Source organism: Canis aureus, chromosome 14, assembly GCF_053574225.1.
Source record: "Canis aureus isolate CA01 chromosome 14, VMU_Caureus_v.1.0, whole genome shotgun sequence".
Lineage (NCBI taxonomy): Eukaryota > Metazoa > Chordata > Mammalia > Carnivora > Canidae > Canis > Canis aureus.
Genome location: NC_135624.1, coordinates 3239982 through 3255868, shown reverse-complemented (window position 1 = coordinate 3255868; position 15887 = coordinate 3239982). Strand labels below are relative to the sequence as shown.

Sequence of the window (15887 nt, the reverse complement as noted above, 5' to 3'; positions counted from 1 at the left end):
ACAAGCCCCTTCAGACTGCTGTCCTCAGGGTAGATTGCCTGCTTAGCTTTCAGGTCAGCATTCCTGTGACGGTCTCTCCCTCATCTACCATCTCCCAGGAACAAGGCCTGCCCCTCCTAACCCAGCCTCAGCCCTCAAGCTTTGAGAGCACTGCCACATGCCTCCTCTTGTCTCAGACACTTGCCCAAAAGCTACCCTTCCTTCCTTGCCCAGATTTTTCCCATCCTGGCCATCAGAATGACATTCTTCTGTGACCTTCTGTAGCCTCTCTTACTCCCACCATTTGCTTTGCACTGAGCCTAGCCCCATCAAGCAGCATTTGATCTTCTGGAGATTTGCTCGGTCTCTCTGACCAAAGCAACTGGCAACAAAGGACCACCACAGCTTAATCATCTCACTCCCAGCCTCCAACAGGTCAGGTGCTTGGCTGAAGATGATAATGATAGGAACTATCTGATCGATGAGGCCTAGGTCACACACAGTCTCTCCCATTTTCCCATTCTTCTGCCTCAACACCCCATGTGAGGAAAGGCAGATATTCTTACATGCTGATAACAGCAGCAAGAGAAATGCCCATCTTTATTTTTTTAAAGATTTTATTTATTTATTCATGAGAGACACAGAGAGAGAGGCAGAGACACAGGTATAGGTAGAAGCAGGTTCCCTGTGGGGAGCCCAGTGTGGGACTCTATCCCAGGACCCCAGGATCATAACCTGAGCCAAAGGCAGATGCTCAACCACTGGGCGATCCAGGTGCCCCAAGAAATGCCCATCTGTCATAAACACAGCCCACGACAGCTCCTTGGCAAACACAGCTTCTACTCTCATGCTTGCTGCTCTTCCACAAGTATCAAATCCCAAAAGTGCCAGCAAAACCCTTAGAGACACAAAAGTTATCTAGTACACAGGGTGATTATGCAATTAATTGGCAACACAGAAAACTGACTTCCTCACCACTGTCTAGTTTCCCGTGGGCCAAGGCAGGCCTCCTGCCCCAGCCACAGCCCCTGCTGCCCCTGCTACATCTACTCCCTGTCACCCACACCAGCCCTGGGCCTTCCCTGCTCCTTCCCTCACCCAGTTAACCAGACACCCTAACTCTTTTCCTGAATCTTATCCACTGGCCTTATTCCCAATGGCCTAATTTCCTTCTGACCCAACAGCCCCCAAAGTTTCTACCCATTTAACAACTGGTAAGGGGAAAAAAACAAAATAAACAGTATGACCTCATTTTTTAAACATTAACAAAATGTTTTAAATTAGATATTTTTATAAGTTTTTTTCAAGATTTTTATTTATTTAGAGAGTGTGTTGTGTGTACATGTGCATACACAAGCAAGAGGAAAGGCAGAAGGAGAGGGGGAGAGAGAAGCTCAAGCAGACTGTGCTGAGGGGCTCAATCTCGTGACTCTGAGGTCAGGACTTGAGCCAAAATCAAGAGTCAGCCGCTTAACCCACTGAGCCACCCAGGTGCCCCTTGAATTAGATATTTGTATGGGGGAAAGTCTGGCAGAAAAATACAACAAACTATTTAAAGTGATTTTTCTCATCTGTTTAATCCTTATCCTCAATGAAAGTATATTACTTGCATAATATATACCGATTTCATTTGTGGACTTCAATGAGGGCAGTTTTCATTCCCATGAGTGTGTAAAAACAAGCAAACTAGCCCATTCTATTCTCACCTGTGAAGAAGGTGCCACCTGTACTTTTCATTTTGTGGCTTTTTTCCTTTCACATCCTTAGCTAAGAATCAAAGTGTGCTGGAAAGTGTGAATTCTATGTGCAATATAATCATCACTCACTGTGAAAAGAGACATAACAAGACACTCTGAGAACAATGGGATAAGGAAGAGAGAATGGAGGGTTTGGAGCCAGAATATATAGGTTCCAGTCTTTTCCCTTGTGTTGCTTCCAGATTTGTGACCTTATAAGTACTGAATTCAGTTCATTGAATATCTACTGCTTGCCAGGCACCGTTTGGTAGATGAAGAATGAATGAGATCGTGCAAGTTTAAGGGGCCTTGTAGACAACCGGGAGGTGGCCTTAGGGACGTGCTGTCCTGCTCTCCAGGTGCCAAGGAGAATCACTGTCCTTCACTGAAGAAATCAGATGCCACTCCCACCCCTCCCACCTCTCACTGGGTCACACAACGTGGAGTTGCCCAAGTGGGAAGCCACTCAACTGATTGCAAGCTGCTGCCTGAAATTCCAAGCACTGCCCTGGCCACTTATTCCCTGGGCTTGCATTCCAGGCAACTGTTCCTTTTCTCTGGCAATGGTGTCTTCTTGCATACAGCTGGGCTCTTACTCCTGGTGGTCACTTGGACCACTCAACTGCAGATCCATACTGAGGAGGATGGCCACCTACATTTTTGAGGGGCCACTCACCGATCTTGCCTGGCAACAAGTGAATCTCCTGCGCCACACGTGAGTGATGCAGAAGCCAGGCCATCCCAAACAGCCTCTGCATTTGATGAAACCCTGCCCAGTCCTTTTCAGGGGACTCAGTATATAAAGCGATAATTATATTGACAGAGACTATCAGAAATATGCCTTGGGCTGAGGACCTAGAATGAGAAGATGCTAGCCTCAGCCATAAGTGATGTCTTCAAAGTTCAAATTCTAACAACTGGACCTGAGCACCGAGCACTTAGCTGAAAGTCATAGGAGAACCTGAGATCCGTGGGAGGCCCTTGTACCCCCTTGCCATGTTCAACCAGCCCCTCCTCACTGACAAGGCTGAGGAGTACTCACCCGCACACGTCTTCCCGTCCTCAGCCAGCGTGAAGCCGCTGTAACACTGGCAGACAAAGGAGCCGAGCACATTGACACAGAGCTGCTCACACCCATGGGCCTTGGCCGCACACAGATCCTGGACTGGGGCAGAGGGGCGCCATTAGAACACGACTCAAGGAGATGACCCTTGGCATGTGGCCAGGCCACAAGCACTTGTTAAACTCACTTTCAAAATCCCTTTCCACTGGAATTCTACCATCCAGAGACAATTGCTGTTAACATTTTGATGCCTTTCTATGTATAAATAAAAAGCATATCTTTAAAAGTTGGAATCATTCAACTCTATTAAATGCACTGAAGAATTTCAAGTTAACACCGGGTTTTGTCTTTTCCTCATATTCATGGAAATGCTCTGAAACACTTTGATGACTCCTGAGAACTGTAAGGTATCACAAGCAAGCCTTTGTACTCGTCTGCATCAGGTACCATTCCTGTTCTTTGAGAATGAAAAGGCTTTGCAACCCCAGTCTCACCAGTGTACCTGGGATAGTCTGGCACAGCTTTTGACATTTTGCAGAGGGGGAAGCTGAGAGAGAGCACAGTGAAAAGACCTGCTATTCACCCCTACCGCCAAAATGGCAGGTCCCAATTCTGCATCTGTCCTTTGGGACATCTTTCTCATTCCATTTGTCTACCACAACCATCTTTAGAAATCCTCTTTGAGCTCCATTTCTTCACGCCAGTAGCAAATGAGGACAATGTGAAGCCAAAGAGGTATTAAAGATTACTAGGGAGATATGGAGTTATTACCAGGCCCATTTGAGTCAAATATTTATGATGTTCTGAGCCCTGGCTCTTCACACAAATGCAATGTAAGAATGTGCTCACAGGAATGCACTTACTGCAAGGAAACTAAAAATATATCAGAGAGCGAAAAGGTTAAACACATTTTCAATCCATCACTGACTCTGTCTCTTCTTTGCAAGAAAACAGGCTGACATGATGTGATTTCTCAGAAAGGAAAATTGCTTGGTTTTGTAACTAGCTCTTCCAGTGATTTTACCATTAAAGTTGAAGAAAACCAAAGGGCATTCATTAAAGGGATCAAATATGTTAAAAGAGTTTTCTCTGGTTAAAAGTTATTCACTATGATGAAAACTCAATTAACTAGAAAGCTTGATTGATCCCCGAGTCTAATGCCTACACTTTAATGTAATCTCCAGTATCATTGTTTTATTGTTTATTATGCTTTTAGATAAATATAAAATATTAAATTGATAAGAAGATAAAAGCTGATTCATTCATCACTTCTGTCAAATGCACTATATCATTTTTAAAAATAAAATCTGCATCATTACATTAAAAAATGTTAATGTCCAAGATTGTACAAACAGGGACTCTGGCTTTCATGTACTAAAAGAAGTATTTTCATTCCCAAATTGATAAAGTAGATGAAGAAAATTATAGATGCAAGTTCTTCTATCTCTTACCAGTATATTTATAGCTTAGATTTTCAATTGGGAACTCCAATAGAGATTTCCAGTGGATTCAGATAGAAAAAAGACACCAAGAACCTCACATAAAAATCATAGTGAATAATTAATGACGAAACCTACTGTTCATTACAAGCCTAAGCCAGAGATCTAAGAAAAATCTGAATCATAGGATACTCTTCATCTGTTCAGTAAATGAAGTACCTCCTTTGTTTCAGGCATTGGGGGATACAGCAGTGAACCAAACAGACGAAGTGTCTCCTGCTGTCACCCAGCTGTATTCTAGGAGTTAGTAAAGAGAAGTTCTAGAAAGATCATTTCTGATTGAAAGAATAGCAAATGCAAAGGTCCTGAGGTAGAACAAACTAGCCCCATGGTCAAGAGTAGATTGGAAAAAGCTGGCAGGTAAGAGAATGGAGAAAGAGAAAAGCACTCTGGGCTGAGGGAGCAGTGTGAGTAAATGTGCAGAAATGAGGAAAACGGGACAGGCATGATAGCTGAATTCCGCACTGGGAATTCCAAGGGAAGTAGCAGGAGGGAAGGACAGCTGACACTAGATGATAGAGCGCCGGAAGGCAGGCTGAGAAATCAATCCTGTTCAGCAGGCGAACTGGACCAGTCAGGGTAAAATCCATCAAGAGGGAGAGAGAGGATTCCACCTGAGCTGACCTTTAAAAGGTGGGATCTGGCGGTTCCTTTAGAAACCTAAAGGGCTTCTAGCTGTTAAATAAAAATTACTGCTTTGTTTGGGAATAGTGGCAAGTTTTTTTGAATTCCATGCTGAAGGAGCTTTGATTTGCTTGCACATTGATGGAAAAATCAACCTCCTGGTACAAGGATCTTCAATTGTTCTTCAGAGCCAGAGCCTGCCGCCTCCCCTACAAGCTACCTCACATCCCTGCACTTCTCCCCTTGGCATCTCTCACCATGTTAAGTGCATAGGCGTTTATGCAGGCATGTATTTACTGTGTCTCCCTTGCTCCACTCCCTGCTCCCTGATGGGGAGGAGGAAGAGCCTGCATAAAGCCTCGTGGCTGGAGGTCACCACAGGACACTGGAACAATCTACAGCCCTGAACCCTAAGGCCATCTCTGGAGGTGGGGGGGCAAGGGCTTCATCACCTGGGTCTGCCTCCCTTCTCTGCTCTGGCTGCTGCTTTACCTCCATTGGGGGCCAGCAGGAAGCCTATCTAATGCTGGTTAGAAAGGCATGGTGGGAGTACAGGGGATTTTTATTCTTACTTAGAATGATCTGCCTTCAAATTTTCTTTTTTTTTTTTTTTTAAAGATTTTATTTATTTATGAGAGACACAGAGAAAGAGAGAAAGAGAGACACAGGCAGAGGGAGAAACAGCCTTCAAGCAGGGAGCCTGATGTGGGACTCCATGCCAGAGTCCTGGAATCATGCCCTAAGCCAAAGGCAGACGCTCAGCCACTGAGCCACCCAGGGGTCCATGCTTTCAAATTTTCTGACACGAGTTTAGAACGTGAGCTTTTATAATAATAGAAAACCCTCCAACAGGTTACAAAGGAATCCCTTTGAAAGCAGCATTTTGAAAGCAATGAACCAAGACCTTGAGGCAGTCATCTTTTTCTCCACAATACTTCTCCCAAAGGGGTAGGTAGAGAGGCAATGCTTATTTCTCTCAAGCAAAGGCTGGGAGACCCTCAGGACAGCCTGTGAACAACTGCAAGTGCTGGCTGACAAGCAGCAGTGCCCAACCCTGGCTACCGGTTAGCACCACCAGATGCTCAGGGCACCCCTTCCATGAGCGAGACTGACTGGGGCTGGGTGCAGGCAGCGAGGTCTGCTGAGGCTCTGGAGACAGTTGCAGCGTGCAGCCAGGCTGGGGGTCGTTGGGTTGGGTAGAGGCCTCACAGTCAGCGGAGGGGAAGGTGCCTAGACCCAGGAGTCAGCCTCCCCCTCTATGTCCACGGACTGCCGGGCTCAGTTTCCTCTTTTAAATCTCATAATTAGCACGGTCCTCGATTCCCTCTCCACATGGCGGACAGAACTGCAGACACGGTGCGAGGGTGCATGCAGAGTGTGGTGGAACAGGAGGCTTATCCTCGCATCCCAGAAGACAGGCCCCACAAGCAGCAAGTTTGCCAGTTGGCTTTGTGTGGGCGGTACTTTCATACTGTTTTTATAATATTGGAGATTTATGGCCACTAGGATCTGCATGGTCCTAAGGGAAACCGTTGAGGGATTAGCTTAATCAAACAAAGACAAAGGAATAAATACAGACTGGGTCCTGACAAAACAATGTTGTTTTTCTGTCAGTAGTCACTTCCATTTGAAACAAATACAAATCTTTGGATGACTCCTTCTGCTTTTGAAAAACAACGCTTCTTTTTCTCACAGCCTGGGAGGGTAATACAACTATGGGGGAGGGGAGAAGCAGGGAGTTCCGAGTCCCCATTGTCCTTCCAAGCCTTCCGTGCTTGGTGGCTGCCCTCCTCCGCCACTCCCCTCGCCCCACCCACTCCCATTCGTGGCTCATGATTTCAGTCAAATGTCACCTCTTCCAGGAAGACCTCTCCAGGCTGGCTAGGCTTAGAGGCTCCTTCCTCTGGGCTCCACTCCAGCACTTATACATTTATCCAGTGGTACTGGAAAGACCTGATCATGTCTGTCTGCCCCACTGGAATGTGACCTAATCTTACTCACAGATTTCCCAGAGCCTGGCATCCTGTCCGAGCGCATTAGCTGGTGCTCCATTAAGTGTTCCTCTGCCCACACTCCGTGTCTCCCAATACGGATGTCCCTACGGGCCTAAAAATCCTCTCCTCCATCAAAATGGGACCCTGGCAAGAAGAGTGTGGTGAGAACAAAATTCTTCCTGCACCTCTGTACCTGTCCTTGTCCCCAGCCAGAAGTGGTCCAGTACAAGAAGAGGACTCAGAGTCCAGTAACATCTGAGAGCCAGCCCCCGGCTGCAGACCCCGGTATTGTGGTGGCAGCTAAGGAACTGGCTGTTTTGCTGTCTGCTACATCCTTGGTACCTAGTACAGTGCCTGGCACATTGTAGGTGCTCAATAAGTACTTAGCAAGAGAGGTGCCTGGGGGGCTCAGCGGTCCAGTGTCTGCCTTCCGGCCAGGGCGTGACCCCGGGGTCCTGGGATGGAGTCTTGCATCTGGCTTCCTGCAGGGAGCCTGCTTCTCCCTCTGCCTGTGTCTCTGCCTCTCTCTGTGTGTCTCTCATGAATAAATAAATAAAATATTTTTTAAAAAAGTACTTAGCAATGAGAGAATGAATCCATGTCCATGCTATATAAACATGGAGTTGTTAGGCATTTCTCTCTCATCAATCTTATCTAGGCTGAAAATTCTGAGAGGGACGAGATGAGTCTTGATGTTCCTCAGGATGCTGGTATAATACCACGTGTTTCATGTGGTAGGTGCGGAGTGGACATGACTACCACCAACCCTGAGTACTCAGGTGGCTCTTACCTGACCACTCCCTGGTCAAGTTTCCCCTCACCGTCTTCCTTACCACAACCATAGTTTAACACTTCATTTACCCAGTCACCCCATCTGAGGAGGCCACTTGATGGGATGAGCACTGGGTGTTATACTATATGTTGGCAAATCGAACTCCAATTTAAAAATATACAAAATAAATAAATGTATAAAAAATAACCCAAGAAAATAAAAAAAAAAGAAGCAAAAAAAAAAAAAAAAACCCCTTATTGAAGGTTTCTTTTCCCTACCATAGGAGGGCAGAGCTTGTTTTGCTCAGCACTCCAGCTCAAATACCCATCATGATGTCTGGCGTATGGTCAATTTTTAAAAATATATTGAAATGACCAAATCCACTCATTCATCCACTTGTCAAAGTACTGGGAAAATAACAGTGAATAAAACAGATTTTTAAAAAGCTATCAATTGGTCTCTGTCCCCCTGGAGCTGATATTCAAGTGGGGAGCCAATGTTGTATGGGGCCACACGACAGACCCTGCACACCTCTCCCCTACTCTGCATTCAGCAAGGCCAGGTGGGCAGCCTGAAATTGGCCATGTTGGCAGTATTTACAGCACAGGAATCAACAATCCTCACAAGTTAGGGCTTCTCCCCCCTGGAGATGGGTTGTGAACCATTTACAAGCACACCACTGACGGGGCCCAGACAAAACAAACATGTAAAGCTATATGTTATATCAGACCTTTTAAGTGCTGCAAGACGAAATTATCAGGAAGAGTGAGTTGGGTATGTGGAAGGAACTTCTGTTTTCTATAATGTGGTCAGAAGGTAGGCTCACAAAATAGATTCTTTTATACAAAGACTCAAGGGAGGTAACAGGAAAAGTAAGGAGAAGGGAATTGACCTTGGAGAAGGAGACAAAGAGCAGTTATGTTTGTTTAGATGGAGGGCAGCTCTGGTGGCTTAGTGGTTTAGCACCACCTTCAGCCCAGGGTGTGACCATGGAGACCTGAGATCAAGTCCCACGTCGGGCTCCCAGCATGGAGCCTGCTTCTCTCTGTGTCTCTCTCCGTATCTTTAATAAGTAAAAAGTATTTTTTAGAAAAAAGTGAGACAATCAGGGTGAAAAGAAGATTGTCTTTGGAGCCAGACCTGACTTCAGCTAAATGATTTGCATAACTTCACACGATTTCCTGCCTTTTTTTTTTTTCCTTTTTAAAGATTTTGTTTATTTTTTCCTGAGAGACACAGAGAAGCAGAGACACAGGTAGACTCCCGCGGGGAGCCCAATGTGGGGTTCGATCTCAGGACCCCAAGATCAGGCTACGAGCTGAAGGCAGATGCTCAGCCGCTGAGCCACCCAGGCATCCTGATTCATGTAAGTAATTTCTGTGAGATCCAAATTTCCTAAAAGTTAAATAATTAAGTGGAGGGAACACTGTGGAGCTAGTTGAGATAATGAGATGAGTAAAGCCCCTGACAGACAGTAGGCACCCAGCAAATGCTGGCCTCCTTCTTCCTTAGACTGGGGTCAAGAAAGGTCTCGGAGGTAGCAGCCCAGTGAAGCATGGCGGAGAGGCAGACCTCAACCAGATCCTTGCCTACGTCACAATTACAATATAGTGTCACATTATGGATGCCTGCAAGACCCCTACGTAGACACAGATTCAGATTTCTTTAAAGAGCATCAACATATCCTTGACAAAGTTTTGCGTTGTAAATTCTCTGCTGAATTGATCTGATAGAGCCAGGTAGACTATTTGGAATTTTACAACAAAAGATCTCACCAAACTCAAGCAACGTCTTGCCAGAAGGCAATCATTAGCACAGAGCTGACAACAGAATTTACCTGTTTTTAGTTCCTCATGAATTATAGGGACAGACATTAGCTGCAGCTGCTGAGTCTTCCCAGATGAAATAAATCAGTGAAGGTTTGCTAATTCAAAGCCCCAAAGTTGTGCTCAAAGCCCCTAGTGTTTGCCCCTAGGCTCGCATGCATCCTAGATTTAAGTGCTTGCCTTCATCTGTGATCTCGAAACCCTGGCACTGTGCCTCAGCTGGAGAACTTGGAAAACCTCCATCTGGTTATGCTGGACGAGGAGCATGGGATAAAGGCTGTGGCTGACACCATGCCAGGCCAAATCAAATTTTACTGGCTTTTCAAAGTTTTAGACAAGCCATGCTGCATGCTGTTCACACAAATGACAGTTTAATCCCTGCTTTGGAGTTAAGGCAAAAACATATTTAAAGACACGCTCCACTTTTTAAATGACCACTTCTTAAATGGCTCCTTTTTATTTAGCCTGAGATGTAGAAATCACAAATTATCTATCCCAGTGAGAGCAAAGAGAGATGTTTTATTAGGGCTGTTATTTCACTCAAGTGGGAAACAATAGGGTTTCCGCTTGCACCAGTCTGAAAGCCCTTCTAGAGTGAACCTAAACCTGCGTTTTGGGGACCATCCCCCTTCTTTCATGGTGCCTGAAAGCACTAATCTTATTATGACAGCTCCAGTTGGGATTTAAAGACTTTTAACAGTAAATGTGAGTCATTAGCCTTGCGCTTCTAATGCTAGAGGAAACAAAACAAACCCAATGTCCCTGAGAAAAACAAACCTGTCCTTTCAGGCAAACCCCAGCTGTGCCTAGAATCCTTCTCTCCCCAACTATTGAATTCTTTTTTCAATCAGTTCTCCTAATCACTCACAAGATTTTTGTTCTCTTTTGAGAAGGGAAAAGAAAAGGGGAAGATTTCCAATCCCCCATCCTGGAAAGCCTTAAAAACATAAGTAAATCTGACCAAATGAGGTTGATCAAAATAAACATGCACAAATTGTGCCCTATTCTTGTAGAGCACTTTGCAATTTCCAAATGCCATTACATCATCACATTCTTAATATAAACTCCTTACTGAGTGGAGTCTCTTAGGGAGAGATCTAGTTTAAAATGCCTAGGTCAGTGGTTTTCAAACTCCAGCTTACATAGAATCCCCTGGAGAGCTTGTTAAAACATACATTCCTAGGTCCCACCGCAAAGTGTCTGATTGGGAGCATGAGGGTCCAGCCTGGAGTTTGCATCTCTAACCAGTTTCCCTGCAAAGCTGAGGCTGCTGTGTGGGGGCATTACTTGGAGAACCACTTGTCTAGGTGCTTGTGAAAATAGGAAAGCAGAGAAGAAGCTATAGGAGCCTCAAACTCACTTTCCCCTGATGTGTGGTGATTCTCTCACAGCACCGTGTCTCCACTAATACACAGTCAGGTCAGTTCTCCCATGAGAATGCCACTCAGCCAGATTTTTCTTTCCTTTTTTCTTCTTCTCCTCCTTCTCCTTCCCCTCCTCCCCCTCCTCCTCCTCCTCCTGCTCCTCCTCCTTCTTTTTTAAACCCTGTAGCCTGGCCCAACCAGAGGGTGAGCAGGCTGCAAGTAACCATCTCCAAGTTCCTGGGCCCCGCAGCCAGGGTGGAGAGGGAGCTCGTACCCACATTTCCTCTGCTCAGCAGCCTCTGCTTCTGCTCACATCAGCGGTCCCAGCAGCACCGGGGGCTGTGCTGCTTATCCAGAAGCTGAAGGCTGGCTGTTCATGGAGGCAGCCTGCTTGTTCTTCCATTCTTATTCCTGCTCCCACTCTGGGCAGCCCAAAGTTCTGACCCGGAGCTTTCCTTTCCATACTCTCTTTCTCCCTCCAAGATTTTATCCATTTTCAGGGTCAATTACTAGCACCAGTACATCCAGCCAGGGATTTGCCTTGAACTTAATGCCTTCATCTTCAGCTGCATCCAACCACTTGTGTGGGCTCCTTCTCAGACTCACTAGTTTTCCCTCAAAACCAGGTTTCCTCTCTGAAGTTATCCATCATTTTAAATTCTGCTACCATTCTCCACCTCCCATTCCCCCACCTCATGTCATAAACTTCTCCCTGGCATTGGAATTATTGCTGTGGTCTCCTAATTAATTCTGTGGGCATAAGAAAGCATGCACTGAGCTCACTGGGCTGATTAGAATTTTAAAATGATTGCATCTTTCATCTTCTGTTCCGTATGTGTGGAACAGAAGGGAAACCAAGATCTGAGGGTTTCCGGGGTCTCAGACATGTAAGAGAAACACTCATGTTTCTCCTACCAGCCCGTAAAAGTACCTAGAGGGAACCAGGAAGTGTTGGATGAATGAATGAATGAATGAATGAATGAGTGAATGGATGGATGGCTGATACTTCTCCACCCACTCTCTACCAATTTGAATCCCATGTATCACTGCTTAAGTCAATTTACTAAAATGCAGTTTTATATTGACACCTGTGTTCAGCCCCTCTACCCACCAAAGACTGCTGCTGGGACTCACCTTGAGAATAAAATCACTCCATAATTTGTTTGCATTCCTTCTCTCAGCCCCTACTAATGCCCCGAACAAACTGTTCCAGATAGGCAGTCTGGTCTAGTTAGCACCCTCAAAGACAAGCTCTGCATGTCTCTTCGCCTTGTTAGGAAACCCCCTCCTCCACAACACCTTCCCTGATTGATCCATGACTCTTTCTCCAATCTCTTGCAACCTTTTGTCTCAGCACCACTTACTTCCCAAAACCACTTTGTTCTGACTTTCTAAATAGATTACCTTTATTAAATTGTAAATGGCATATAATACAATGCCCACATTTAAAGTATGCAATTTGATAAATTTGACATATCAACATATCATCACCATGATCGAGATAAAGAACATATCCATAACCCCCAAACCCTCAAAGTTTCCTCATCCCCCTTGGGAAGCCCTCAGCCTACTCCCTTGCCACTGCCCACCCCCAACCCCCAGGCAACCACTAATCTGCTCTCTGTCACATAGATTAGTTGTCAACTTTTAAAATTTTCTATAAATGGAATCATACAGTATGCACTCTTTTTTGTTTGGCTTCTTTCATCCAACATGGTTATTTTGAAATTCATCTAGCTTGCTGCTTATATCAAGAGTTTATTCTCAAAAAAAAAAAAAAAAAAAGCCCATTCTCGTCATTGCCTAATACTATTACACTGTATGCATATATCACAATTTGTTATCCATTTACCTATTGATGGACGTTTCAGTTGTTTCCAGTTCAGGACTCTTACAAATAAAGCTGCTGTAAACATTTGTGTTCAAATCTTTGTTTGGACATAGGGGGCACATGGGTGGCTCAGTCTGTTAAGCATCAGACTCTTGGTTTCAGCTCAGGTCATGATCTCAGGGTCCTGAGATAGGACTCCACCTTGGGATCCATGCTCGGAATGGACTCTGCCTGAGATTCTCACTCTCTCTGCTCCTCCCCCTGCTTGTATGCTCTCTCTCTCTCTCTCTCTCTCTCAAATAAGTAAATAAATACGATCTTTAAAAAAATCTTTGTTTAGACATAAATTTTACTTTATTTGGGATAAATACCTAAAAATTGAATGGCTGGGTCATAAGGTAGGTACATATTTAGCTTTGTAGAAACTGCTAAACTGTTTTCCAAAGATGGTGAACCATTTTATGTTCCTGCCAGGAATGATGACAGTTCCCATTGCCAACTTTGACAACATGATTATGGTCAATATTTAAAAATTCATCCAATCTAGTAGAAGAATGGTGGTATCTCTTTGTGGTTTTAATTTGTATTTCTCTAGTGACTAATAATATTGAACATCTCTTCACAGCCTTCTTTGCCATCCATATATCTTCTCTAGCTTAGTGTCTGTTCAAATCTTTTGCCCATTTTGACTGGATTATTTATTTTCCTATTATTGAGTTCTAAGAATTCTTTCTATATTCTAAGATCCTTTGCTGGATATATGTTTTTTAAGTATTTTATCCCAATCTACGGTTCACCTTTTCATTTTGGTAGTAGTTTATTTTGAAGAACAAATATTTTTATTTTTATTTTTTGAAGATTTTATTTATTTTAGAGAGAGAGAGCATGAGCAGAAGGAGAGGGATAGGGATAAGCAGACTCTGCGCTGAGCATGGAGCCCATGCAAGGGCTCGATCCCATGAATCTGAGCAGAAATCAAGACTCCAGTTGTTCAACTGATTAAGCCACTCAGGCACCCACAGATGTTTTAATTTTGATGAAGTTCAATTTATTGAGTTTTTTCTTTTGTGTTTTATATCATATTTTAAAAACCCTTGCCAAACCCAGGGTCATCAAAAAATTTTTCCTATGTTTTCACATAGACATTTAATTGTCTCCTCTCTTATATTTAGATTTAATATTAGCTTTGAATTAATTTTTATATATAGTATGAAGTGAGGGTCAAGATCCATTTTTTTTGCACATGGCAATCCAATTGTTGTAGCGCCATTTGGTGACATTATTCTTTCCTCATGAATTGCTTTGGCATTTCTCTCAATCAGTTCACTATATGTGTATGGGTCTATTCCTGGACTATATTTGGGTCCATTGATGTCCACCAATACATACTGTTTTGATTGCTATTACTTTGTAATTAGTCTTAAAATCAGATAATCTAACCCCTCCAGCTTTGTTTTATTTTATCAGAGTTTTCGTTGATCTAGTCATTGGCAGATTCCATATTTGCAAACTCACCTACTTTCTAAAATTTACTTGTAACTCAAATCAGTATTTGCAGTATTTCCATGGCCATTCATGGATGTGCACAGAATTGTGAAAAATTTGAGCTACCCGATGCACACATGTCCCAGTTAAGGTTAAAAAAGGCAATGCTTTGCCTTCTTGTTTTAGCTCTCATATTACAAACAAGCAGCCTTTTAGTGTTCTGTTTAGTGCCATGTTTTTTGCCTTTTGTGCTTTTTGTTGGGTGATTTCACTGTTTAAAATGGCCCTCAAGAGTAGTGCTGGAGTGCTGTCCAGTGTTTCTAAATGCAACAAGGCTGTGATGTGCCTTGTGAAGAAAAGATGTAATTAGATGATCTTCATTCGGGCATGAGTAATAGTGCTGGCAGCTGTGAGTTTAATTTTTTTTAAGATTTTATTTATTTATTATGACAAAAAGAGGCAGAGGCACAGGCAGAGGGAGAAGCAGGCTCCATACAGGGAGCCCGACATGGGACTCGTTCCTGGGCTCTAGGATCCCACCCTGGGCCAAAGGTGGCACTAAACCACTGAACCACTGGGGCTGCCCTGTGAGTTCAATTTTAACCAATCAACAATATATACTCAATAAGGTTTCCTTAAATAGAAACGCACATAAGACAAGGTTATATACTCAGCGACGATGTGGCCAGAGGCTCACAAGAATCTAACCCTGTATTTCTTCTAGGAAAAATGATCTAGCAATTAATTGCTAGTTTAATGTTCACAGAGGCTTACAGCCATCATGGCTAATGGAATTGACTGCATTTGACTATTGTAGGTTTTTTTTTGCATTTATATATATATTTTGGAATCAGATTGTCAGTTTCTACCTAAAAATGTCTGCTAGGATTTTTATAAGGATTGCTTTGAATCTATAGATCAATTTGGAAAGAATTGACATCTTAGCCAGGTTAGGCCTTCCATTCCATCATATAGTATACCTCTCCATTTATTTGGGTCTTCTTTAACTCATTGCAGAAATTTTTTGTCTTTTTCACAATTTGGTCACTTTATCGCTACTTACATATTTCCAATGCCATTCTAAATGGTATTTCAATTTCATTTCTTTTTCTTTCTTTCTTTCTTTCTTTCTTTCTTTCTTTCTTTCTTTCTTTCTTTCTTTCTTTCTTTCTTTCTTTCTTTCTTTCTTTCTTCTTTCTTTTTTAAGTAGGTTCTTCACCCAGCATGGAGCCCAATGCAGAGCTTTGACTCACATCCCTGAGATCAAGACCTGAGCAGCTGAGATCAAGAGAGTCAGAAGCTTAAACAACAACAAAAAAGAGTCAGATGCTTAACCAACTGAGCCACCCAGGCAGTCCTGGTTTTTTAATTTCTGATTTTTGTTGCCAGTATTATAAAAATCCAATCAAATAATTTTGTATATTGATTTTGTATCTTACAACTAAGGCTAATGAGTAGTAAGATTAATTAGTCACTTATTAATTTTAGTAGCTTTTTTAAGATTCCACCAGCTCCACATGAGCAATCACAGAGTCTGTGAATAAGGACAATTTTACTTTTTCTTTCCAATCTGTATTACTTTCTAATTTCTTTTTATTTTATTATTTTATCAGTTAGAACCTCCAGTACAATGCTGAGCAGAAGTGGTAAGAATGAACATACTGTCTTGTTCCTTCTCTTAGGAGGAAAACATTTACTTTTCACTCTTGAGTAT

At 43.3% G+C, this 15887-nt stretch overlaps 1 protein-coding gene across 7 annotated transcripts in view; it reads right to left on the bottom strand.

Annotated features, from left to right (window-relative positions):
- MATN2 (matrilin 2) overlaps positions 1 to 15887 on the bottom strand; it is a 145899-nt gene that overhangs the window by 68753 nt on the left and 61259 nt on the right. For 6 of the 7 annotated variants that reach the window (XM_077846690.1, XM_077846689.1, XM_077846688.1 and 3 more), the window contains one exon: positions 2758 to 2880. The exons of the other annotated variant lie outside the window; for it this stretch is intronic. In XM_077846690.1, the coding sequence (XP_077702816.1) occupies positions 2758 to 2880 (123 nt within the window). The remainder of the gene's footprint in view (positions 1 to 2757; positions 2881 to 15887) is intronic. 7 annotated transcript variants of the gene reach the window in all.